The sequence below is a fragment of the Pygocentrus nattereri genome, chromosome 10 (assembly GCF_015220715.1).
Source record: "Pygocentrus nattereri isolate fPygNat1 chromosome 10, fPygNat1.pri, whole genome shotgun sequence".
NCBI classification, from domain to species: domain Eukaryota; kingdom Metazoa; phylum Chordata; class Actinopteri; order Characiformes; family Serrasalmidae; genus Pygocentrus; species Pygocentrus nattereri.
Genome location: NC_051220.1, coordinates 142,552 through 170,000, shown reverse-complemented (window position 1 = coordinate 170,000; position 27,449 = coordinate 142,552). Strand labels below are relative to the sequence as shown.

The window sequence follows — 27,449 nt, the reverse complement described above, 5'->3', positions numbered from 1 at the left end:
TCGGCTGTTCTGCAGCTCTGACATTAACTTCTTGTTTACTGTAGGCGAGATCACAGTTCTCGCTCGCCCACCAGCTCGTCTGCTCTCTCTCTCTCTCTGTGCCCTATCTCAGTGCCTGTGCTCATTCAGGTCAGGGTGACCTGACACTGGTTATGATGACTTTATGAGGCTGCGAATTGGACGCCCTGACTGAATTCTCAGCTTCTGTTGACCGCCTGAGGGGAAACTGAGCTTCTGCAGGCTGTCATGAAAAAACCCGCGACTCACATGACTGGGCTGATGGCGGCAGTGCGGTGATTCGAGCCCTTTCTTAGTGAGGCTGCACGTAGGCTGGCTCATGCAGTCCTGGTGGATGACATCAAATCAGCTTATTTGAATTGGTGGGTTGGGTGGGGCAGTGGGTTCTACTGGGATGTGTGCACTTAACATGCTGTCGAGCTCCTGTGAACTGAAATAGCCTTGTGTTTTTTGGCTCCTTCCACTGGCTGTTTGGGTCGTGGCCAGATGTCAAACTGAATGAACTGTTGGTAGCCTGTTAAAATCTCAGCCTTATTGCATCCTAAGGGTTATTTTTGCTTTACTGCGTGGACTACAGAGCAGTTATTTCTGTTATTTCTGAGTGTTTTTGAGTTAGAGAAGTGAGGAAGAGACGATTGGACCTCCTGGTCATTTAAGGGGTTAATGTTCTGCTGAAAAGCAAAAGGCCTTGACAGCAGAACATGGGGTGTGTTGATCATCATGGATCGTGCAGTCTAGCGGTGGGAAACATAACCATGTGATATTTTTATTCTAAAATGACATCACAGTATGTTTTTCATAGAAAAGCTGTGTAGAGTGAAGTTTACTGTTCGCTGTGATGTTGCAGCCACTTGGACCACAAGATCTCCATCATATTGCTGTGTTCTGCACATACAGCAGTTAAAATGCTGAAGTCTTCTGTTTTCGCACAGAACAACTGTTAAAATAATGCAGCTCAGTATTCAGTTATTTATTGTAAATTTATATAATAATGCATTTCACTTTTCCAGCTCTATAAACGTGACAACATATTCACCATGTTCTGCACTGTGTACGTACAGTAGCTCAGTGTATCCAAACACACACATTTTCTACACTGCTTATCCTTCTGGGTCGTGAGGGGTGCTGGAGCCTATTCCGGCTTGTCATTGGGCAGAAGGCAGGATACTCCCTGGACAGGTCGCCAGTCCATCTTTTCTTGCTGTGAGGTGACAGCTCAACCTAAAGTGCCTCTGTGCCACCCAGCATTTAAACAATTGGGAAAATAATTAACCCTGTGATGGACTGGCGTCCTGTCCAGGGTGTGTCCTGCCTTCCGCCCGAAGACTGCTGGGATAGGCTCCAGCTCCCCCCCGCGACCCTGATGGAGAAGCGGCTTAGAAAATGGATGGATGGATGGAAAATAATCAAATAATTGTTCAAATATTTTCAAACTTTTTAACTCTTGACTCTGTTGTGGTCCAGTTTCATAAAAATAAACACCTCACAGTAATTTGCTGTGATATTACAGAAAATAACTTCAGATGAGTTGATTTTACAATAAAATAATGAATTTGGTGTTTCACACTGTGGATTTTTGAGAGGCTGCTCTGCTGCTTCGCTTCATTCCAACTCCAAACTTCAGGAAAACCAAACAGACCTTGTGTGTCTTTCTGTAGTCACTGTTACGGCTGTGTTAGGAGCTCCTGGTCTAAGCAGGTTTTCTCGGTTTGTAAATGTTCCAAATCTGGAAAAGTCCATTTTTCCAGGTTGTTCCCTGTTCCTCTGAAGAAAGAGGCCATTCAGCAGTCAAGAAGAAGGGCATGCTACACAAATGCTACACGCTGGCCAACACTTCTCCCCACTGAAATGCTGCTGCTAGTCTACAAATAAATTTCAACATTATTATATAATAAGACCAACTAGTCAAACTGTACTAAAGCAGCTGAACCGTATCAAAGCGTGCTGGTTGGTTTGGGTGTTTTGGTGAGGTTAGCAGTCAGTAGTTTAGTGCAGCTTTGTTTACTAACATGCAGCAATGTTTATATTTTGGTAACCTTGTAATTCAGAGGATCCAGTGATGTTCAGTTAAGAATGTACTGCAAAATGTATCAGTTACCAGGAACGTGTTGTTCACCACAGTGTGCAGAACAGGGAATTTTGAAAGTGTGATTTATTTTTTCATAGAAAAAATAAAAAACGCTCGGTTTCTTATATGGACTTAACGCCAACCTCAGAAAGACAGTCCAGAGGTCGGTATCGTGAAATGTGTCATATATGGTGAAATTATCACGTCTGCATCTCTTTTGGTCCAACTCTCTCTCTTCTTCTCTCCGTTCTGAAGGAAATGGGCAACTCGTACGCGGGGCAGCTGCGCACCACGCGTTTCGAGGAGGTCCTACACAGCTCCATTGAGGCTTCCCTGCGCTCCAACACTGTGGTGCCAAGACCTGTGTTCTCTCAGCTGTATCTGGAACCAGAGCAGAGACCTCTGTCTCGAGATGGTAGGACTCTGGAACTCTGAAATCTTACATTAATAACAACGACATTAGCGTTAGAGAAAACAGACCAAGCAGAGTCCTTATGGGGGGTCTTTTCACTCGGCGACCATCTGTGCAGCATCGCCGTGCAGCTATTTCCAGCCACAGAAGACCAGAGTCCTGTCTCTGAATGGGGAGAGACCACAACCTTACTTGGCTCAGTAACGCATAAAACACATGTTTTTGGGGGGTTTGGGGGCGGGTCTTTCTCTGCAAACAGAAGCCATGTTGAGCGTCATGAGCTTTTCCATTCATATTTCAGCCAGTGAGTGGTCTCCTCCTTTATAGCGTCTCTGGATCAAGCTAACTGGTTTTAATTCACTCTTAGCAGAAGCTTTTCATGAGAACATGTCATATTAGTTTTTGTGCTGTTTTTTCTGCAGCAGTGATGACCAGCCATCCTCCTAAAACTCTGTACTAATGAATGTCCTGCTAATGGTAGTGAACTGCTTTAGACTTAATACTACAGTAGGTTATCTGGTACATTGGAATTAAAGCTCAGCTGTCTGGGACCTCACTGTTAGTTCATGTACACGAGCCAGTAAAGCGATTTGATTGTCTAGAGTTGATGGTTGTTGAGGCTTTTATATGTGAAATTTATTGATGTTGTCTTGATCAGTGAGGTGCCCATGCCAATCACAATAAGCCAAAACAGGTCAACACAACTTTTTGGTACACTATTAAGATCAGGAATTTGCTGGGAAAAGAAGATCGTAGTTTCGTGTGATTTGTCAATAGTTTTAGTCATGAAGAAAAACCTGAACAAAACTAAAAATTGTCTGGAAAGCCCATAACAAATGAAAATACCCAGATACTCTAGTGTGTTTCAGTCAGCTCACAAGCTTAGTAGTTATCTCTTTTTCTAATCCAGGACACATGGAAAATGAAGAGGAGGAGGATGAAGATGACTCAGAGTCCAACAGCCCTCCTATTCCATACCAGATGAAACCTCCCCCAGAAGGTTCCTGCATTACCGATGGTAAAAAGGAGCTGCACAAAATATTCTGGATGTGATGTCATCATAGAATTGATCTCTAATTTTCAATACGTTCAGTACTTTCAATTGTTTTTTCCGTAAACAGCCTGCTTGTTGTTTACTTAAACACTGTTACATAACATTGACATAACCATGCCATAAACACGTCATGGCTGATGTCATACGCTGATTATGTCAGGTCATGTCCAGTTATATAGTAGCACCATGTCACTATTACTAATTGTGAGAAGAGTCATAATCAGTGACATAATGTTTGATGTAATGAAGACTAACTGCTGTACATATCAACATTTAACATGATATGAGCTGTCATGACATCAAACATTGTGTCATCTGTCATTACAGTTATTGGTATTGGACACTAACATGACACAGTTATTGAACAAAATCTGTCATGTCACCATATGACATCATATGACATCTGCCATGACATGTTATGGCATAGTTATGTAACTATGTATATAACATGCGTTATAACAGTGTAGCGAAGTTGTGTTAATTTTTTGTGCTTTACAAACTCCGTTTTGCTGTTAAAAGTAATTTGCTCATAATGAACTGATGATCAGATGTGGTTGTTGTGTCAAAGCACAAAAAGCCTAGAGGAGTTTATCTTAATGAAGCACCTATTCTGATTTAAACAGACTGACAGTGAATACCGACTGTGTGTTATTAAATGCACAAGAAAAGTTTGCCTTATTTTGGAAGCTAATAATTCATGATTTTGACTGAGGTATGTTGCCTACATGCCTGTGTTCATTAGAATGGAAGTTCTTGGTAGATCATGCTGGTCACCACCATGAATGCAAACTGTTGCTGGGCTGTTGGTAGTTAGCACCTCTTTTAGTAAAGCTGCCCTTTAATATATTTAATATCAATTTGAAATTGGAATTCTGGTAAAACCCTTAGGGCAGAATTTTGCAGTATTCCTGTTTCAGGAGAACCATGCATTTGTGGTCTAAACACATTCGTTATTGTTTGCTGTTTACTGTGTATACTGTGTATTAGGTAATGTTACATAGTAAGTAATTATGTTCACATTAGATTAATAACGGTTATGAATAAGTGCTGCTCCAGTATAAATTCAGCATGGTACCTTTTCAGTAATGCATAAATTAATTAAATGTATAAGCTCATTATTTTGCATTGTTCTAATTAGCTCCTCTGTAACTTTCCACATGTCTCTGCTTAGGATTCTGTCAGGCTGGGAAAGACCTGCGACTGGCCTCCATAGCTACTGAATGTCTGGACGTGCCACCAGGATTTCTCCTGGTTGGAGCCAAATCACCTAGTATACCTGACCACATACTGGTGTGCGCAGTGGACCGGCGCTTTCTCCCAGATGAACGTGGGCGTAACGCACTTTTAGGTCAGAACTACAAAAGTTATGTTTTGATTCTTTCAGTGTTTTTTGAGTTGTTGAGCTCATCACTGCAAAAAGCACCATTTAGTCAGTGAAGTACTAAATAAATAGCCTGCAAACATCACTACGCTGAAGTATACAGCACTACGCTGAAGTATACAGCACTACGCTGAAGTGTACAGCACTACGCTGAAGTATACAGCACTACGCTGAAGTGTACAGCACTACGCTGAAGTGTACAGCACTACGCTGAAGGGTACAGCACTACGCTGAAGGGTACAGCACTACGCTGAAGTGTACAGCACTACGCTGAAGGGTACAGCACTACGCTGAAGGGTACAGCACTACGCTGAAGGGTACAGCACTACGCTGAAGGGTACAGCACTACGCTGAAGTGTACAGCACTACGCTGAAGGGTACAGCACTACGCTGAAGGGTACAGCACTACGCTAAGTGTACAGCACTACGCTGAAGTGTACAGCACTACGCTGAAGGGTACAGCACTACGCTGAAGTGTACAGCACTACGCTGAAGTGTACAGCACTACGCTGAAGTGTACAGCACTACGCTGAAGGGTACAGCACTACGCTGAAGTGTACAGCACTACGCTGAAGTATACAGCACTACGCTGAAGTGTACAGCACTACGCTGAAGTGTACAGCACTACGCTGAAGTGTACAGCACTACGCTGAAGGGTACAGCACTACGCTGAAGTGTACAGCACTACGCTGAAGGGTACAGCACTACGCTGAAGGGTACAGCACTACGCTGAAGTGTACAGCACTACGCTGAAGTGTACAGCACTACGCTGAAGGGTACAGCACTACGCTGAAGTGTACAGCACTACGCTGAAGTGTACAGCACTACGCTGAAGGGTACAGCACTACGCTGAAGGGTACAGCACTACGCTGAAGTGTACAGCACTACGCTGAAGGGTACAGCACTACGCTAAGTGTACAGCACTACGCTGAAGTGTACAGCACTACGCTGAAGTGTACAGCACTACGCTGAAGGGTACAGCACTACGCTGAAGTGTACAGCACTACGCTGAAGGGTACAGCACTACGCTGAAGGGTACAGCACTACGCTGAAGTGTACAGCACTACGCTGAAGCCCTTACATAGAAAAAGAAGTAGACAAGAAAAAATAAAAAAATAAAAAATCTTAATAATATATCTAATAATAATCTTCTGGTCTTCCCAGAACAATGAACTGGCCAGAGTAACCCCTTTTACTGTTTGGGATTATTTGGATTGTGAGAAGCAGAAAAGGCAACCACTGTCTAAGACTGAACTTTGGAAAAACACTCCTGCAGATGTTTTTGAAAACCTGAGACCGAGTCTCCTGAAAAGAATGGGAGCTGCAATGAAGGCTAAGAGTGACTCACTGACCAGTGATACATTTCATATTTAGTTGTGGAAACTTCTGTGTAAATGTCTGTAAATATGTTTTCTACCTTATTTTTTTGCACTGAAAATTTAATCTCCATTTTGACTGGATATTTATTGAATGAAGGGTGGTCTCTGACTTTTGCACAATACTGGCAAAGATCCAATGGCACATATGGACAGTTTAAGTAAACTGGTTACTTCATTGCTCAGTCGTTTAGTACCATAGCCTAGTTTTCAGTGCACTATTGGGGTTTAAATTGAGAAAATTGAGGGCCTGATAAAGAAAGAACAGCAGATGGATAGAGCGTGAGGAACTTCCTGTCTTCAGCAGGACAGATAGCTGGGTCAGGGCACCCTAGCCCAGTGCAGGCAAACCTGCATTTGTCATGGAGCCATTTTTAGCCCTTCAATTATGATTTCTGTGGCGTTCACATCAGCTCTGCCCCAGCCGTGACTATGGAAACTGGGCTTCTCTCACAGCAAACTGCATTTCAGGTGATCTCCACTTTGTTCTCTCGAGCACTCAGAGAGAAGATACACCACCAGAGATCACACAGTGGCTCCGATAGTATCTGTTCAGCTGGCTGGATGTGAACTAACGTCTCTTTTTGTTCAGGGTTCTTAGGGAACTGCATGGGCTGCGGCGAAAAGAGCTTCCGCTACTTCACGGAATTCTCCAACCACATCAACCTGAAGCTGACCACGCAGCCCAAGAAGCAGAAGCACTTAAAATACCGCCTCCTCCGTAATGCCCAAGGTGTGCTGGTAAAGGGCCCACCCATCTGCTGGAAAGGAATAGGTAAACCCCGCAGTGTGCAGCATGTTAAACGGCCCCTACCCGAAAAACTGGGTTTTCTGGACTTTTGAAAAAAAGTGTTTGGTAGTGTAAACATGGCTAAAGTCTGAAGAGGCACTGTTAACCCTTCAGCCCAAACAGCCCAGATATGGAAACTAAGCTGATGTCTGTGAGTCTCGAAAAACAGCACGTCTGCTTAAGTCCTGAGCTCTGCTCAGTCACAAAGAAGGAGAAGTTATAAGGAATGTGACTTCAGGTTCCCATCAACACCACTGCAAATTAATCTAAGCTGATATGTTTTCTGCCATGAACCATTTCACTTCAAACAACTCTGAATGACTCTGTGCATATCAACAATTAAAAATCACTGGAATTATATTTTATGATGCAGCTTCAGTTACATTTACGCTGAGCAAGTCTGTCTCGGTTTGTTTGAAATATGAAACATGAAATCTGACCAAAGGTGCTTAAATAGAACATACAGGCAGAATGAACCGTCGCATAGCTTGTTTGTTTTAACATATGAAGAGATGATAAAACGCATGCATAAGTTCTGAATCAGTAATTATAGAACGGATAGTTTCAGTTCAAAATGAGGGTGTTATGAAGTTTAAAGCCATCATGAAATGCTTATTATGCACATTTGACTTGCACACGTACATTATATTTGTGTAATGTATGTATATTATATGTATATTACTGTATTTCCCAAAATCTGCCCTGTCAGTTATGACTTTTTACTCGTATTACTTTTGTTTACATCTTTTGGTTCGACGGTAAGTATGATTGTGTGAACACGAAGCAAACCAGAGCTAAAATGACAACTTATTTTTTGCTTTGGCCCAGAGTGAAAGAGCCAAACTAGTATAAGTGCACGTTCCTCTTCTTTCTATTTTTTATATTCGAATTAAGGCTCTAGGGCTTGAAATAATGAGTCAAAAGAGAGAAAGTAAGTCTGAAGGAAGCTGTTCCTGTGATAGCCTGGAGGTTTCTGTCAGAATATTTAATTAAATGTTGTAGACCAGGATTGGACAACCCTGGGCCTGGAGGGCCGGTGTCCGGCACAGTTTGGTGACATTCCTGCTCAAACACACCTGATTACACTCATTCAGTATTCAAGATTCAAGAGTTTTATTGTCGTATGCACAGCAGAGCAGGCAGTTACACTGTTCAATGAAATTCCTACTTTGCTGTTCCTCCATTCACCAAATATAATCTTAATATAATCTTAGAAAAAATAGAAAATATAAGAATAACACTAAAAACTATAGTAAAAAAGTAAGAGTACAGTCTTATTGCAAAGTTGAAAGAAAAATTAAAGTTACATGTGCATATGTGCAAGTATATAGAGCAGCGGTTCATAAAGTGCATACTTTATTATCTTCAACTCATCTGTTAATTGCCAGGTTTAGTGGGTGTGTTTAAGTAGAGAAACCACCAAACTGCCCTCCAGTTGTGCTCCCTTGCCCTAGACAGTAAATTGCTGAAGGGGTTGAGTTTGTATCAGTTCTTCTGAGTCTATTTGAGAAACAGGAGAACAGGAGAAATATAATATCCTGCAAACCACAGAATAAAGGCCCATAGGCTACTTGCACCAGAGAAGTGGAGGGTTTTTAAGGGCCTAGAGTCGAGGTATGTAGGGTAAGGCTGAACGATTGACTGCACAGTATTAAATATGTTCTAATATGTTTATCTGTTATGTAGATAGCCGTGTAAGACAGACCACCTCTAACATGTCTGGTGGTCTAGAGGAACATGCACCCAACCCTGGAGCCAATGACCTGCTGCCCAGTTCAGGAGCTGCGGGCCTAAACACAGCCAGCTACACAGGTACAGTGTAACACAGCTCTGAACACTGGATTACCATTTAAGGTCTAATAAGGGGGCTTCACATTTTTTTTAAAGGCATAATACACCAAATTTGTTTCCTGGGGTTCACATTTTATATGTTGCCTCTGTCTGTAGCACCAGCAGATTTCAGGAGGAGTTGTGCACTAGTTCTGTGTCCTGAAGTAGACAAATTTGTAAAAAACGTCCATAGATAATCTTTGCCAATAGAATGGGATGCTGTGGAGTAGCTACATGGGTCTAAAGTCCAGCCCCATACCAAGCATCCGCTGGAGGGGTACAAAGCCCCCAGCACTGGGCTGTGGAGCAGTGAAACTGCATTTTCTGGAGTGATGGTGCTCCATCCAGTACCTTTAGGATGAATTGGAGTGTTTTTTATGGTCCAACATCAGTACCTGACCTCCTGAATGCTCTTGTGGCTGCAACGAAATCCTCACAGCACTGTTCTGACTGATAGTGTAAAGTTTTCCCAGAAGAGTAATGGAGGTTATTGCAGTAGTTATTAATACCATTAATACCTACAAACGTTTGGACGTACAGCACAGTGACCTCCCACTCCTGTGCCTTTTCCAGCATTATGGTGATCTTGGGCTATTTATGTATGTGTAGGTTGACTGTGGGCGTGGCACAAGCAATTTCCCACCTGATATGATCGATCTAATTGGTCAAAACTCAACTCATTCGCATGAAGTTCATCCAGCATGAGAGAGCAGAGACAGAAGACCAACAGCTGGTTGAACATTTCTGGTAGCTTTATTTTTATGGTCTGTATGTCTCCACAGATCTGAACACCCATCTCCAAGCCTCTGAAACCTCCCCTCACATGACCAATGGCAGCCACGTTCCCGCACCCCAGCAGGCTTTGCCCCTGACAGGCTTGACTGCCCATGGCCCAGGAAGACCCACAGTTGCAGGTAACATTTCTTAGCACCCCCAAATACGCAGTAAGGGCCACAAAGGGTTATTTGAGCAAGACCATTCAAGAAAAAAGGGTTAGTGTGAAAAACGTCTAAAGTTAAAAGCACACGTAACGTACATGTTTTACACACAGCAATGCTTTTTCCTAGAACATTTGCCTGAGGACCTTCAAACTTCTGGTTCTTTACATTTACACGTCTCATTTACCAAGTTGGTTCTCTAACGTCTATCCATTTAAAGGTTTTCTATGGAACCAAAATGTGGTTCTTCTGTGGAACCCTTTATTTTTATACGGTCAAACTTCACATGACCAGCAGCAGTTCCAGTAACTTTATAAGAATGACTCAGCTAGTCTAGTCTGGCCCTGTTTGAGTGAATTAGAGCAATACCGGCTCGACTGGTCACTTTAAAAAATAAAAAAAATAAATAAAAAAAAACGACCAACTTTACCATGAGAATAACATTATAACGCAGAGAGAAATGATAAACGAATAAGAGCTAATTAACAATAAAAAAACCTGCTAAGAATTCTGAGCCTCAGTGCAACACTATTCACCTTATTTAAGACAACCTGTATGTGCTTTTCCCCACAAATAGATTTTTAAAATGTGTTTTAGACCAAAAGCTTCATTCAGAACTATCGTAAAACAGCATCTCAGACATCAGCCAGAATATTCAGAACCAGTTCACGTGATAATTTTCCGTGACGGAGCTTTTAGAGGCATTAAACTCAGACGTCTAGTTCCTATTTCCACCACTCTGTAAGTTTTTTAGGATTTCACATCAAACCACTCTCAGCGACTTTGTTTACCTCTTAACTGTTTTATTATTTTTGGTGGAATTCCCCTTCAAAGCCATTAATCACAAAACATTCAGATCGATTTGGCCAAAAAATCACATTGGTGGTAAATCAAAAAGTAGCTGTGCTAAACCAGATAAAAGAGCTACAACCACCGTTTTATTGTGCTGGTACTGGAGGGAAAGATAGGAGGTTGGGTGAGGAGAGGGGGGGGGGGGGGGGCACACAACCCTCCCACTGTCAGATTTCACACCTCCAAGAAAAAAAGCCCCCACTTTAAACCCCCAAAGTGCTTTAGGAAGAGCTCCAGCTATATTGTCTGGTCCTTTTCCTCCTCTGCTTTTGTGCCCACTGGCTGTTATTATTCAACACTTGGGGCAGTAAAATTCTCCCTCACCTCCATAAAGATCTGCTTTTTGTCTTTCAGCCTCGTACTCAGCGTCATCGTAAAATGCGAGGTTTCCTTTGCGACACATGCGGTTTGTAGTAGAGTTTAACGCATTGCTTCCTCACTTTTGTTGCCCTGCAGCCTGAGAAGAGCTCAACACACACCTTTACAGCCTGGTTAATGTACAACCGACTGACGGCTTCCTGAGACTAAAACCCTGAGACTGCTCTCGCTGGTCTCTGACCTCACAGCAGCAGGCTGGGGCAAATGCTCTAAAGCTGTATGAACAGAGGGGCTGTCATGAGTAATTGATTTTAAAAAAATCAATCAAATTTGACCGTTTTGATCTTTGAGTGTTGAAATTGGCAGTGATCAGTTTGCTTTATGATCCAGTGGGAGGAGCTTAGGCAACATATTAATTGCCCAACTCCATGTACCCCAATATTGCATGTCAGCATGAGAAAAGTAATAATTGCTAATAAAATTACAGTAAAACAATTATTAGCTAAATAAGAGAAATTAGAATATTTAAACTACCTTAAATATGAAAAAAATGAATTAATATTCAGTGAAGCGAGAAACTAGAAAGTCTAAAAAGACTTTTAGACTAAAACCTGAACTTCTGAAAGTCTAAACAAGAACACAGTGTCATTGATACATGAAGGTAAGGTACTTGAGTGCTAATAGCTCCCCCTTGTGGAGAACATGCCTAATAAATGTAAATGAGTAACAAGCCAGGTTCATGTGCCGCATCTAAAGACATGAGCTAAAGAGAACATGTGTAACTGGGACTGTCGCCGGTTGTGTGCAAAAGTTTAGGACCCCGCTGGTCGTATGTTTAGTTGATTTTCTATGTGTTATAAATGTAGTTCTGCACATTTTAATACACACTCACTGTTTCCAGGCTGAAAATGAGCATTTAAGTGCCTTTTGGATGTTCATAAACGCAGTACTTTGCATCAGTTACATGTGTCCTTGTTTATAATGAAATCCTTTTAGACACTCTAGTTTATCTCTATCCTGCAGGGTTTGGAGTCTTGGAGGCTGTGTGTGGTTTGTTATTGTCCATTTTTATGGTTTTTGTTTAGCCCTTTGTGAAAGCTGTGTAACTGTATCTCGTCTGTCCTTTAAGCTTCCATGGCGAATTCAGGACCACCCAAAAAGAGGCACAAAGGCTGGTCTCCAGAATCCTCAGCACCAACCGAAGCTGTTAATAGACCTGCTTCATCTAACACAAGTAACGGCACCAGATCAGGTACAAAACTCTACCACAGGCTCGAGAGGGTCAAACCTCTGGAGCTCTTCAGACCCAGAGAACGGCTTTAAAGCTGTACTTTGACACAGAGTCTACACAGAGTCCAAATGTAGTCAGTCAGCCAAGACATGTTTGGTGTGTGAAGTGTTTTTGATTTGAAGAAGTTAACTAATAAGACACTAGTTAGCGCTGTGCTAACTGCATACCTGAATCATCACATACCTGCTTCACATCTATAATAGACTTCAATAGACTTGCGTATGTGGTTTCTGACAGTACATCTACTGTTTTAGCTGTTTTTTTACCATATAGCATTATGTTTTCTATTTTTGCAATACAATGTGAGAAACTGAGAAGTAAGTAGTTACGGTACGGATATTTCGCCAAACTATCATTTTAAGAGAGAAAAACAGATGATATTGCAGTTTGGCTGTAGAGAAAGTTCTGTTAGTGTTCTCATCAGTGCTGGAATAAAATGTTCCCTGTCAGCTCTCAGGAGGCTCCTGTAGAGAGGAGCACAACACAAAAGCACATCAAAATAAAATGCTTTAGATAGTAAACAACATGACGAATGAGGATTAAGATGAATGAGTTAAATAAAGCATGAAGCGTGTTATTCTGGGTCCGTAAGCTTTGGCTGATATTATTGAGGTGGATGTGTGTAGTGAGTGCAGACAGCCGAAGCTCTGAGTCTGAGAGCTTTTAAACTGCTGAATTGGTGTGAGTTGAGTCCTGCTATGTGTGATATTGTAGCAGACACTGTGGCTTCAGGATTTGTATCGCAGGGGTCCTCACCACCTTTGCCCCCAGGAGAGTCTGTCACAGTGCCCGATGGCCTCCTCCAAACCTGTGGACTACAGCCAGTCATTTTTAAAGGTGAGATCCACTCAGCCTGTAAAGTCAGACAGCATTCAGTTAACATAACAGGTATTCATTCTTCAGGAGAAATATCAGGGGACATGTAAAATAATCAAAGTAAAGAAGTGATGAAACAAGACTTTCCAAAACTGGAGTTTAAAAAATGGTCAAAAGCTACAGAAAAACAACCGCGAAGATCATCACAACAGTCACCATCAGATAAACGGTGCTTAAAGCTTTCATCTTGCTTCAGATCTCAGAAGCCCACAGGTTTTTCTCTCCAACCTTCCCAGACAGCTCAGCTCTATGAGTCTGAGAAGAATGTGTAGCTGTCAAGAAGCCATTACTGAGAAAAGGAAACAGACAAAGAAAATGAGCAAATCATACAAAGAAGCTGCTGGTGTTGCTGCAGCTGAGCCCCGACCTCAGCGTCACTCACTGTGTTTGGGATCATCTCAGTGCTGAGAAAATGGAACCAACTCGTAAGACTGAACTTTGGAAATCAGGTCTCCTGAAAAGAGAAGCTATAATTAAGGCAAAGCTTGGGCACGTGTTAAAATGCATGTTCAACTTAAAGTTGAGCTGTTTGTGTAATTTTCTTTATTCCTGGTGCTGAAAATTTTTGATTTGTATTTAATGCCCATTTTGACTTTGTAGTTCTGCAATGCTTTGTAGTTTTTAAACTTGGTACAAAGACAATATATGAAATGTTGAAACTGAGAAATGTTATTGTTTTGAAAAAAATATAACATATTTTAAATATTTCCCAATATATTTGAAAACTAGGTTGTACAATTACGGGTTGTAGACCATCTGATTCCCTGCATTTTTGGTTAGGTCCCTTTTACCAAGTTCTTAAATGGTCAGGACCCCCCTGACCATTTGGTGGTAGATCATTTACAGCACTGCAGTAACACTGACATGTGCTGGTGTGAGTGGATCAGACTCAGCAGTGCTGCTCGAATTTTAAACACTGTGTCCACTCACTGTCCACTCTATTATCTTGTCGGTCCACCTTGTAGATGTAAAGTCAGAGACGACAGCTCATCTGCTGCTGCACAGTTTGTGCTGGTCATCCTCTAGTCCTTCATCAGTGCCCCAGGACGCTGCCCACAGGACGCTGCTGGCTGGATGTTTTGGATTGGTGGACTATTCTCAGTCCAGCAGCGACACTGAGGTGTTTAAAAACTCCAGCAGCACTGCTGTCTCTGATCCACTCGTACCAGCACAACACACACTAACACACCACCACCATGTCAGTGTTACTGCAGTGCTGAGAATGACCCACCACCCAAATAGTACTTGCTCTGTGAGGGTCCATGGGGGTCCTGACCACTGAAGAACATGGTAAAAGGGGGCTGTTAAGCTGTAACTGGACTATAGCTGGACTACACAGTGCGCCGAAAAGGTAAGTGGAGCTGATAAAAACACCGAGTAGTTAATGAAGGAGTTGAAGTTAATGACAGTTTCATAGAAGTGACTGTTTACACAGTAGGACAGAGAATAAAGAGGTGAGAGTCGAGGTCGTTCCCCAGATGTTAAATGGCATGTAATGCATGTGTGTCTGCAGGTCATGGGGCTCTTCCGCGCCTGTGTGGGAGCACAGGTGATGTGTTGGTGAGTGGACGTCTGCAGGCGTGTTACTGCAGCTCCCAGACCCTCCCGCGTGTTTATGAGCAGTATGGAACCTCTTCTGTCCAACCCCTGTCCACAGAGATGCAGGTCCTGCTGACCGTCTACTACCTGGTACAGCTGGGTGAGAAACAGAGCCACACAGTTCAGACTCTTAATGGCTGACTTAATTCTAGTAGAATGAAGCACAGCTGTTCTCAACTGATTAAACTCGTTATAGCAGAACACAAGATAAACAGCTGAGATTTGAGATTTAATTCTGTCCCAAGGTACAGCTTTGTGTGTACTGTACATTTGATTTACATTACCTAATTATTTCAGTGTAGCATCATTATTATAGTTTCTTAATGAATTACATTATTTACATCATATATCAGCTTTGAACCTGCACTTTTTCTCTTTGTTTCAAAGCCAAGAAATGACCAAAGACATGAATAGACAAAAGACAAAAATATGATCCTTTTGTGTTTATTAACACTAACGTTGTATTTCTGGAAAGTGTGGAATCTGCACTTTGTTTTGCTTGTTTCAAAGAGCTGCAAAACGATTCATATTTGAAGTTAACATGTTCATTTATGTTGAGTTTAATTCATTATTGCTGCACATTTTTGAAAGTTAAAAAGTAACCAACACCAAGTTAAACCAAAAAATGCTGCTGTTCACAGTCAGTGACTGGGGCCTCCAGAAGGCATAGAGTTAAATACCCCTCTAATTAAGTTAGTGGTCATTATGACATTTCAGGTCTTCAGTCCAGCTCCTGAGGTCCTAACCAATGGGAGAGCTTGTAACCAGCCATGGTTACCTGTGCAGTTTTACCTGGCTTGACTGTATCTACCCAAATACCACAGAGTTTTCTTTTTGTCATGTCAAGAATTTAACCCTTTTGTTTCCAAACAAAATGTGGCCATTAAATTACTACTATTGAATTACTATTACTACTACATGAAATTACTACTATACTTGCGGAGTTTAAACACAAGAAGCATGATAATTATATTAAATATTAAATAAACAGACGTTTATTTCACAGAAATCATTAAGCCTTCTCTGTTGGCCCAAAAGGCCTTGACAGTTCTCCACTGGCTATAACAAAAGCACTGCTTTATAAATCAGCACCTCTAGATGATCTTGTGTAAATGACTGTTTGTTAAAATCCTAAAAATGCTTATATAGTTACGAGTATTTCACAGTCATCCTGCCTCTATGTACAATCTCAGCCCCTGATCAGATGCCGCTGATGGAAGACCTGGAGCAGATCTTCATGCGTTCCTGGCGTGAATCTCACCTTTCAGAAATCCGGCAGTACCAGCAGAGCCACCCTCAGTTTCCCACTCCTCTGCCAGGCCTGGCACAGCCCCTCACCCCCTCCCAGCTCCCCTGGCTGGCCAAACTGGCCACTAGCTCCTCCGGAGAGAGTGTCCTGGTACTGGACATGGCACCCTCTCTGGCTGCGGCACTGGACGGCACCTTCCAGAAGCTGATGGAAGGCAAGCTGAGTCAGACGCGTTATGTGGTGATCATCTGCATGGGCAGGAGCCAAGAGACCGAGTCCTGTATAGTGGTGACAGGTAAGAGGCTTCACTGTCCTGAGGGTTAGAATAACTGAGAAGATCTGGATTTGTGGACTTACAAATGACAGCAGACATAAATGAATGTTGTTTCTCAGTGAGGATCTCTGAGGGACGGTTGATATACCCTTTATTAATCATTGTCTTGACACAGGCTGTTACTTAAATATGCAAATAAGCTCTCTCAATCCGCTTTATACCACTCCTGCTGACGCTGCTGGCCTTGGAAACCTATTTAATGAAGGTCTTGATGTTCAGTCCTAGTAATGTTGTTTTCAGACTCAGTGATTTTTATGCACTACGTGACTCAGCACTCCGTTCTGTGAGTTTGGATAGGTTAATGCTTTGTGGCTGAGCTATTATTGTTTCTAGACTTACATTTCACCATAATAACATGTAGATGGGGGAATCTAGCAGGGCAGTTTCAGCAAGTTTCATTAGGCAAAGGTGGCATTATATGACGGTGCCATGTTTAAAGGCACTGAGCTCTTAGGTGCAACCCATTCTACTGCCAGTGTTTGTCTGAGATTGCATAGCTGAAGTAATGGGTGTGGCTGAAATCAGTAATAAGGAGGGATGTCCACATACTCTTGGCATTTATAAACTTTTTATAGTGTATATTGCAGTCATAGTGTGTAGCACCATGATCGCAATATGTTATTTTGTCCATGTCGTGCACGTATGTATCTGTTGTATGATAGCATCATTATTTTCCCTCCAGGGAAGCACCAGTCCCGAGCACTTGCAGAGAGCATGCTCTCTCCCAGCGACTGCATGAGCAAGATCACTCAGGAGCTTTCCTCCGGGATGACTGCAGAACTAGAGGCCTACTTTAGCTCCCTGGGTCTTGGTAAGGCAGTTTTGTTTAGACATTCAGTTTTAAAGAAGACTGAGAGCCACTTTCCAGCAAACACAACAAAAAGAACACTATCAGACGTCTCTCCTTCTGTACAATTTTAACTACATCTCTTTGTAATACAGATGGAGATGTGGAGGCTTTGCTTGAGAAAGCCAGTGCAGAGAAGTCCAGTGCCTCCGCTCAAGGCTGTATGCAGGAACAGTCAGGAGAGCCCACGTGTACAGGTGAATTTCATTTTTAATAAACAGACATTGCTTATCCATAAAAATCTAAACGGTACCTGAATGACTTCAAAATACCCAAAGTATTCAAAAATACTTCAGAAATACCCATAGTATTCAGTACCTGATCTACGTCCTTGACAGAATACCGGGTGGAGTGGCGTGAGATTCGGCCCATTCAGCTCGCAGTGGCACGAAAGCTGCTGTCCCATGTCTGTGCCATCGCTGACTCCAGCACGCACAACCTGGACCTGGGCTCCTTCGACAAAGTGGAGTTCCTAATCTGTGTGCCCCCATCTGAGGTGGCCTTCCAGCAAGTGGTGCTGCACCTGTGGAACTCAGGTAGAAGATTAGGCTTCTAATGTTTAATCTTAGGTAATTCTCATAGCGCAGCCACTCTAGAACAGTGGCTTACAGTTTAACGGTTCCTCCTGAAAATGCTTTTCTTTTGGCTTTCTTTTATTTGTTGTGCACAACAGTGAAAGTATTAAAGTGTCTTAGTTACCATTGTTAATTGTTGATTAAATAAACTTTACTCACTGCTGCTAAAGGTGTTACATCTCCATGTCAGAAGTTAGAACTTAGTAACTTAATTGTTTTCATTAGACCTGTGACATCTTAATGAACTCATTTTCTGAGTTTGCCTCAATCAAACTGATCAAAAGACAGCAGTGGCGCATAACTGTGATCAGCTCAAATACCTCTTATTCACTTACATTATAATCATGTCATCAAAATGACAGCATGCATCATAGACATTACACCATGCCTGGTGACAGTTAATCAAGTTACTTTTTGTATGTTTGATGATGTTCTCTTCTACATTAATACCACATTTATTGTGCCTTGTGATATTGTAGATGTCATGCCTGTAAAAACTCCACCTCTGTGGTGCCTCACTGGATTAATTACAGTTTCAAGGCCAAATTAATGATAACAGTATACTTCAAACACAACTTTTACTGGAGTGCTGTTAGTAGTACTGATACACCTTTTCTCTCCTATTGTGCCCTGTGCAATCATAGGGGTTCTGCAGGAATTAGGCCTGGACCAGGACTGTCTGTCCCCAAAGGACGCTGAGCAGTACGTGGTGAAATTGGATCAGGCTGCAGTAGCAAAGATCAGCGGCCTCATCCAGAAATCCAAGCTGAACCCCTACACTCTCTTCATACTGGTGCATGACCATGCACACTGGGACATTAGCAGGTAACAAAGCTCTCCTGTCCAGCTTTTGTCCACACCTAACTGTTCGGCTGTTAAACCCACTGGCAGCTCAAGTTGTGTTACCACCTTGTCAACTCTAGTGCTTTTTGTACATGTATGCTAATTCTGAATTTGATGCTTGCGACACAGTCCAGATAAGTTGGGACAGGAATAATGTAAGGATAATGTAAATAAAGTTTATGGAATGATCAAGAACACCTATTTTAAAGAAAAAGAAAAGAAAATATCAAAAATAGATTTCAAATGCTGGATGTAACTGACAGAGAACCAGAGGAGCCATGGATCTCAAAAGAGGTCAAAGAAGAATCAGAAACGCCTGGTAAGAATGAAAAGGAGAAATAAATCAAAGCGACTGATGAGACAGTGGAGATGTGCAAGCAGGATTCAGGAAAGGCAGAGGAACAAATCATATCTTTGCACAGTGAGTCATAAAAAAGCCAGTTCATTCAAGAAGGAAGTTCATACGTGTTTCATAAATACAACATATAAATAAATATAAATAAATACGACAGATCGGTGTTTGGAGAACAAGGATGAAGGAGCTTGAAAGGATCTGCAACAATTTGTCTCTACAAAGATCAGAGCTGTCCAGCCTACGGTTTTCTCTGTGGTTCTTTATGGATGTGAAGGCTGAACAATAAACAAGCAAAACAGGAAAATTAGAGATGCCTTTGAACTCCGGTGTTGGTGAAGACTTTTGAGAGAACCTTGGACAGCAAACAGAACAAACTAGTGGGTCCTCCGAGAGGAACCAGTTAACTGGGAAAGACCATTATGCTTCAAAGAGTAGAAGGTAAAAGAGGAAAAAGGACGACAAGCAACAAAATGGACGGATACAATCAGAGAAATCGTGAACCAGACATTCAGAAGCCTGAAGACCCCAACAGAAGACAGGGTATTCTGGAGAAACCCCGTTTATACGATCAACGACGTCGGAAACGACTTGACAGCACTCATAATAATAAATAATACAGACGTATAAAGGGGCTGTGTAGATTTAGGGAAGATCAGTGTCGACATTGTTTGAACAGGTTGCTGGTACTTTAATACATCAATGAGTGTAACATTAACAGTTCAGACACAAATGGATTAAAACTGTTTCTCTATTGGGCTTATGCAGTGAACAGTACAGTAGGGTGGGAGGCGAGCCCCACTCTGGCCTAGTGGACAGTCTGCTGAACTGCAGGCAGATTCAAGAGGCGGCCAACATCCTGACCCTCCATGTCACCTCATTCCCCTTCGTCTTGCAGACACAGTTCACACGCATCAGCCCGTACAATGAGATCAACTGGCCCTCAGCATTCAACAATGTGAGTCCATGCATTTTTTTAACAATTTTTCTATATCATTTAAGCACTGCAGCTGCCCTTTATATCACCGTGAAAATTGATGTTGAGTGGATCAACAGAAATGTTTCAAAATAGAGTATTTAGTTTGATTTAAAGGCTTCATTTCGGTCTCCACAGGGTGAAGTAAGCCTGTATGTATTGTGTGTTTGTGTGTGTATAGGATGTGGATCTGTACCAAGACAAAACAAAGTACTTCGGTGTGTCTGAGCTGTTGGAGTCCACACGCTCAGGGAACGGCCTGCCTCTGCTGCGCTTTGACAGTTCGTTTGAGAGCATGGTCGCTGCTTTGGAGGAGAGGTAATCATTAAATCTGGCTGTACAGGGTAAAGCTTTCATGCGACAAGTTGCATGTTGTATGTTGCACGAATCTTGCCAGTTACACAAAGCAATTCCAAAAAGGCAAAGTTGCACACAAAACAACATTTTCTGTCTTTTTCAATTGTCCAGTTATTTTCTTGTCTGTTATATTTTCAGTCCACTCCGTTATCTGAAAGTATGTCGTTTTATGAGATCATGTAATGTTCTTTAGCCATTTTGGTTGGCTGTTTTATTCCATGAAGTTGAGACACCTTTAACGGTTGCGGCTGAGTTTGATTGAATTGCAGGACATGGTACATTATCCAACTGTATACTATTTTATTTTCATGTTGGTTTCAAGCAACTAAGGTTGTATAAAAGTCTTGCTGTGTAAAGTAAACCTAACTGTTAAGGTTGAACAATTGCTAAATGATTAAACAATTAATAAACAAAATTATTAATGTTTTTTTCAGTTATATAAAAACATCTATAGTTTTATAGGTTCACATTTTGAATATCTAGGAGTGTTTCCATCTAACCTGTCCAAGGTGTATCCTGCCTTCTGCCCGATGACCACTGGGATAGGCTCCAGCACCGCTGGATTAACTAATTAATTAATATTGCAGTCTTTTGCATCCTGGTTGATTTTGTAGTATTTCTGACTTCTGAGCGTTTTTTTTTTAGCAGAATAGGATGATATCCAGTGCTGCGAGTTGCGCCAGCTTAAACTAATATAATAGCTCTATCATCGTTACCACTCAGTGACTCCACATTTTAAAAAGTATATGAGACTAGAAGTGAGAGTTCCAGCATCTATAACCATAGAAATTAGAGTTTGTTAGTCCCTATTTTCCTCCTTTTATGGTCCTTTTGGTCTAATATAAAATGGTAAAGCTCAAAAATTAGAGGTGTGAGCAGCAGCAGTCCAGATAATGAACAAACACTCCAGAATTCTATTTGTTCCTTACTCAGAACTAAAAAAGGGAATTAGTAACTGAGTGGCTGAAGTGGAACTGAGCAAAAAGTAAGTTATGTATTCACACTGAAAGATGCCTGCTCCTCCCTCAGGTTCCCCAGGCTGCACAGCGTGGTCATCCGCACTCAGGTACTACTGCAGCACTACTCTGTGGCTCTCATGGCCACAGCTAAAGGGCAGGCCCAGCTGCAGAAGCACACCTCCGTGGAGACCCTTGAGATGGTGCAGTGCCTGCTGGGTTCGGCACATCGCTGTCCCAATCACCACGGACACATGCTGCTGCTTCGGATTCCCTTTCCGGCCCTGGCGGCTTTGGCACACCAGCGACTCTGTCATGTACGCGACCGCCTGGGGCTTCATGAACGGTTCGAAGTCGTACTGGGGGACCCCACATCTGGGATCGTAGTGGGCAAACATTTCCTCAATCAGCTGCGGGTATCTGTTCACTGTGTTTTATTTACTTGTTTGTACATTTGCCCTAAAATAATATTCCACTGTTTTGCAGCCTAGTATCAAATCCCATGAACAATTCCAGCACAGTTCCTTACCAAAGAACATAAAACCAAATGTACAACAGAAGCCAACAGACTAAAGCTGAAGAACCTGCTAGTAGTGGGTGGTGCTGTGGTTGAAATTCTGGCTAATGTATGAGTTTTGTCATAACCTTTATACTTATATGCCATAAATATATATATATAATGTCCATCCATCCATCCATCCATCCATCCATCCATCCATCCATCCATTATCAGCTGCATCCTAAGCAATGAGGCCCAGACCTCCCTTTCCCCAGCCACTTCCACTAGCTCTCCAAGGGGGATTCCGAGGCGCTACCAGGCCAGCTGGGCGATATAGTCACGTCAGCGTGTCCCCTGGGTCTTCCCCGGGGTCTCCTCCCCGGTGGACTTTCCTGTGACACCTACCAGATACCCGAACCACCTCAGCTGGCTCCTCTCAATGTGAAGAAGAAGCAGCTCTACTCCAGTCCCTCCCGGATGGCCGAACTTCTCACCCTATCTCTAAGGGAGAGTCCAGACACCCTGCGGAGGAAACTCATTTCGGCCGCTTGTATTCGCGGTCTCGTTCTTTCGGTCATTACCCAAAGCTCATGATCATAGGTGAGGGTGGGAACATAGATCGACCGGTAAATGAAGTTCGCAGCCTGATGTCCCCAATAGGACCACATCATCTGCAAACAGCAGTGATGTGACCTTGAGGTCACCAAACCGGACACCCTCCGTCCCCTGACTGCGCCTAGAAATTCTATCCATAAAAATTATGAATAGAATTGGTGACAAAGGACAACCCTGACGAGAGTCCAACTCTCACTGGGAATGAGTCTGACTTACTGCCGGCCATGCGAACCAAACTCCAGCTATGTTTATACAGGGCCTGAATGGCTCATAGCAAAGAGCCATGTACCCCGTACTCCCGAAGCACCTCCCACAGAATACCCCAGGGAACACAGTCGAATGCCTTCTCCAGATCCACAAAGCACATGTGGACTGGTTGGGTAAACTCCCATGAATCCTCCAGAAGCCTGGAGAGGGTGAAGAGTTAGTCCAGTGTTCCACGACCAGGGCGGAACCCACACTGCTCCTCCTGAATCCGAGGTTCGACTATAAGCCGGACTCTCTTCTCCAGTACCCCTGCATAGACCTTGCCAGGGAGGCTGAGGAGTGTGATTCCCCTGTAGTTGGAACACACCCTCCGGTCCCCCTTTTAAAGAGAGGCACCACCACCCCAGTCTGCCAATCCAGTGGCACCACCCCGATGTCCACGCAATGTTGAAAAGGCGTGTCAGCCAAGACAGCCCCACAACATCCAGAGCCTTGAGGAACTCAGAGCGAATCTCATACACACCTGGAGCCCTGCCACCAAGGAGCTTTTTAACTACCTTAGCGACTTCGGCCTCAGTAATGGACAAGCCTATTCCCGTGTCCCCAGACTCTGCCTCCTCACTGGAGAACGTGTCGGTGGGATTGAGAAGGTCCTCAAAGTATTCCTTCCACCGCCCAATGACATCTTCAGTCGAAGTCAGCAGCACACCATCTCCACTATATACTACATAGTGCTAGTGGCACACTGCTCTCCCCTTCTGAGTCGCCTGACGGTTTGCCAGAATCTTTTCAGAGCTGACTTAAAGTCACTTTCCAAGGCCTCACCAAACTCCTCCCACACATGGGTTTTTGCCTTGGCGATGACTGAAGCCGCAGATCGCTTGGCCTGGCGATACCTGCCAGCTGCCTCTGGTGTCCCACAGGTCAACCATGCCCGGTAGGACTCCTTCTTCAGCTTGACGGCATCTCTCACCTGGGGTGTCCACCACCGGGATCGAGGATTACTGCCCCGACAGGCACCAACTACCTTGCGGCCACAGCTACAGTCAGCCGCTTCAGCAATGGAGGACATGGCCCATTCTGAGTAAATGTCCCCCACCTCCCCCGATATCTTGTTAACTTTCTGACGGAGGTGTGAGTTGAAGATCAATCTGACCGGTTCTTTCCACCACCTGATCCAACTCACCACCAGGTGATCAGTTGACAGCTCAGCTCCTCTCTTTACCCGACTGTCCAAAACACATGGCAGCAAGTCCGATGACACGACTACAAATTCAATCATTGAACTGCGGCCTAGGGTGTCCTGGTGCCATGTGCACTTATGGACATCCTTGTGTTCAAACATGGTGTTTGTGATGGACAAACTGTGGTTTTGAACAGAAGTCCAAAAACTGAACACCACTCGGGTTCAGATCAGAGAGGCCATTCCTCCCAATCACACCCCACCAATCTCACTGTCATTGCCCACGTGAGCGTTGAAGTCCCCCAGTAGGACAATAGAGTCTCGAGGAGGAGCACTTTCAAGCACCCTTCCCAAGGACTCTAAGAAGGCTGGGTACTCTGAACTGCTGTTCGGTGCATAAGCACAGACAGCAGTCAGGACCCATTCCCCAACCCAAAGGCATAGGGAAGCTACCCTCTCGTCCACCGGAGAAAACCCCAACATACACGCACCGAGTCGAGGGGCTATGAGAAAGCCCACACCTGCCCGCCGCCTCTCACCATGGGCAACTCCAGAAAAGAATAAAGTCCAGCCCCTCTCAAGGAGATTGGACCCAGAGCCCAAGCTGTGTGTTGAGGTGAGCCCGACTATATCTAGCCGGTATCTCTCAACCTCGCGCACCAACTCAGGCTCCTTCCCCGCCAGTGAGGTAACATTCCAAGTTCCAAAAGCCAGTTTCAGCAACCGAGGATCAGAACGCCAAGGCCCATGCCTTCGGACACTGCCCGATCCACAAAGCACCGAACCCCTACTACTGCCCCTCCCATCGGTGGTGGGTCGATGGGAGGGGGGACTCATGTAACTCCTTCGGACTGGGCCCGGCCGGGCACCATGAGTAAATGCCCGGCCACCAGACGCTCGCTGGCGAGCCCCTCCCCCAGGCCTGGCTCCAGCGTGGGACCCCGGTAACCCTGATCCGGGCAGGGTACACAAGTCCTGTTCTTGTCTTTTCAAGTTATTGAAAAGGGTTATTATGGATCACACTTTGTCTGACCTGTCACATAGGACCAGTTTGCCATGGGAGACCCTACCAGGAGCTTTTGCTCCAGACAACATAGCTCCTAGGATCATTCAAGCACACAAACCCCTCCACCATGATAAGGTGGTGATCCACGGAGAGGCTGTGCATTAGTATCTGTCATAAATGTGTCGGGCTCTATTTGTCCATGCTATGATACAAATGTGCCAGATTAGGTTGATTAGGTTGATCTGCAAAGATTTGCCTGATGTCTGTATACAGTGGCTCATTCACCATGTCGCTGCGGTTGGGATGAAACCTCATGTCCAATTTAGTTTTTTAGTTTTTGGCATAATTTGAAAATGTCTGTTATTCTTTTCACTGTGTATAAATTTCATGATGAATGCACCAAAAGAAACAACACCAAAATAATTTGGAAAAAATCTGGTTCCGTTGCTTACATTAAGTAGGTTTTTTCCTCCTGTAAAGTTATTATTTTGGAGATATGAGGTTTTCTTCCAACAGCAATATGCTGATGCTCACTGGGGGTCATGTTTGTAGGTGTGGCTAAAGATCCAAGACCCAGAATGGACTCCACACACATATCTGGAGCTGGAAGCTTTGCCCTGCATTCTCATCTTTACCGGGATGAATCCAATGGGAGAGTCCCTGCCAAGGTACAAGCACTTCAGCAAACATGACTGCTTTAGAGACAGATTCATAAAAAATTAACACTATAGAGATTACATTATGTAACATTGTAGGGATTACATTATATAACACCATAACACTATAGAGATTACATTATATAACACCATAACACTATAGAGATTACACTATATAACACTATAGGGATTACATCACAACAAGAAGGAACTTCTGAACCAATGGTTTGGTTCAGTCTATTTCCTTCTTATTTACTAGGACTTGTAATTGAGCAGCTTCTGTCTCTGACCACTGGCAAGTTATTGATGGTCAGGTTGTCAGTGTAGTATCTGGTCCACACTATGTATAAAATTCCTCTTCATACATTTTCTGCCATTTCACACTTTCTCTATAATTAATTACTGATACGAGTGCAGTTTGTGAGAGAACGGCACAACGCTTGTTTGTATTTTTTACAAAAGGACTGAAAGTGACTGAACTGAGTGGAAGGACCTCTCTAATCCTGGCTAATATGGGTTTGATACTCCCTTAATATAACAGACGTGTTCAGTATCATTAGTGGTAACTGAAAGAGGTCAAGAAAACCTCCTTAAAAATCGGAGTGAATAATTAGCTGAGCCAGTGCTGTTCCCTCTCCTGATGGACGTGAGTCTTAGCAAGCATTTTGTTGTCTTGGCCCTGTGGTGCTGGCATGAGGCAGCATTTTCTCTGTCCATCTCTCTTACACTGCTCAGCATTACTGTATGAAGCATGGACTTATTTTCATTTTCCGCTGTGTATTATATACATTATCATTCAGAGCTTCAGAGATCTGGAATCGCTGTTTTCAATAAAATAAACCCAACTGTGTTGAAGATACTGTGCACTCATCTGCACTCAAAGGTTTTAAATACGTTTTGTAATAAAAATTCTCAAATCAAGATTGCGAAGTATTAATCCCAAGGAAGATTCATGCAGTACAGTTAGTACAGTTAGTGTGCTGAGTTCATTGCATTGTGCATGTATATATAAATCATCAAGCACTTTCCTGTAGAACAAACAGGCAACATTTATGAGCATTTGTTTATACCACATGTAGTTGTTTTTTTAGAGAGTGTGATTAAGAGTGCTATAAAGAGTATTATAAAGAGTGTTATTAAGACTGTGATTGAGTGTTTTTACTAGTGTTACTAAGAGTGTTATTAAGAGTGCGGTTAAGAGTGTTATTAAGAATGCCACTGTACGTTTCAGGTCTCTGAAGTACTGTGACCAGCGGGTGATGAGCTGCTGTGCTCTCCAGCGGACGGCTCTGGAGCAGGAGCTGGGCCTGGCAGCTTACCTGGTGTCTGCGGAGCTGCAAAGCCAGCAAGGGGGCCGCACCTCCAGCGATCTCTCCGAGAACGACCCTGACAAACTCAGCGGCACAGACCATGAGGAAGATGAGCTGGTGGTGGACGGTCAGTTGGGCTGCATGTCCATGAAACACATCAAATTTTACAAATATGGAGTCTGTATGAATTGAAAAACTGAGTTTTTTGAGTAACAGAACTAAAAAAAAAATCAGGATTCCAGAAGTGAAGATCGTAGTGCTGCCACACAAAGACCCATCAGGAAGTTATTTCAAAGATAGAAATACTCTAAATTTATAACCAACAATTCATCATGGCTATTAAACTGGCCGCCACATCACACATGTGCATTGCTAATGTTTCTAAATCATGAATATCAGTTGAAGCTCTACATCAAACAAGTTCAGTCTCTCTTTTCCAGTCACTGCACAATTAAGGACATGGTCACTGTCCACTACAGCCTAGTGTCCCTCTCTATATTTCAATCTTTCAATTATGATAGACTAACTGCATTATTTGTTCTGTCAACGGTCAGAAAGAAATGCAGGAAACTGCATCACATGTCTGCCTACATTAGGATTTGGACCATATATTATTTCAATTATTCATATAATGTCTAGGCCACAATAAAATTTAATAGTCTTTAAACAATCTGTTGACAT

General features: G+C 43.1%; 1 protein-coding gene across 2 annotated transcripts in view; it reads left to right on the top strand.

Annotated features, from left to right (window-relative positions):
• The window catches only part of greb1 (growth regulating estrogen receptor binding 1), a 51,971-nt gene that overhangs the window by 10,372 nt on the left and 14,150 nt on the right, over positions 1-27,449 (top strand). For both annotated transcript variants that reach the window (XM_017720325.2, XM_017720324.2), the window contains exons 2-20: positions 2,342-2,501; positions 3,409-3,516; positions 4,724-4,900; positions 6,902-7,084; positions 8,786-8,911; positions 9,712-9,843; positions 12,167-12,289; positions 13,043-13,165; positions 14,718-14,903; positions 15,997-16,347; positions 17,069-17,197; positions 17,329-17,430; positions 17,572-17,769; positions 18,453-18,633; positions 19,772-19,961; positions 20,161-20,297; positions 21,366-21,708; positions 25,355-25,470; positions 26,690-26,895. In XM_017720325.2, the coding sequence (XP_017575814.1) occupies positions 2,342-2,501; positions 3,409-3,516; positions 4,724-4,900; positions 6,902-7,084; positions 8,786-8,911; positions 9,712-9,843; positions 12,167-12,289; positions 13,043-13,165; positions 14,718-14,903; positions 15,997-16,347; positions 17,069-17,197; positions 17,329-17,430; positions 17,572-17,769; positions 18,453-18,633; positions 19,772-19,961; positions 20,161-20,297; positions 21,366-21,708; positions 25,355-25,470; positions 26,690-26,895 (3,271 nt within the window). The remainder of the gene's footprint in view (positions 1-2,341; positions 2,502-3,408; positions 3,517-4,723; positions 4,901-6,901; positions 7,085-8,785; positions 8,912-9,711; positions 9,844-12,166; positions 12,290-13,042; positions 13,166-14,717; positions 14,904-15,996; positions 16,348-17,068; positions 17,198-17,328; positions 17,431-17,571; positions 17,770-18,452; positions 18,634-19,771; positions 19,962-20,160; positions 20,298-21,365; positions 21,709-25,354; positions 25,471-26,689; positions 26,896-27,449) is intronic.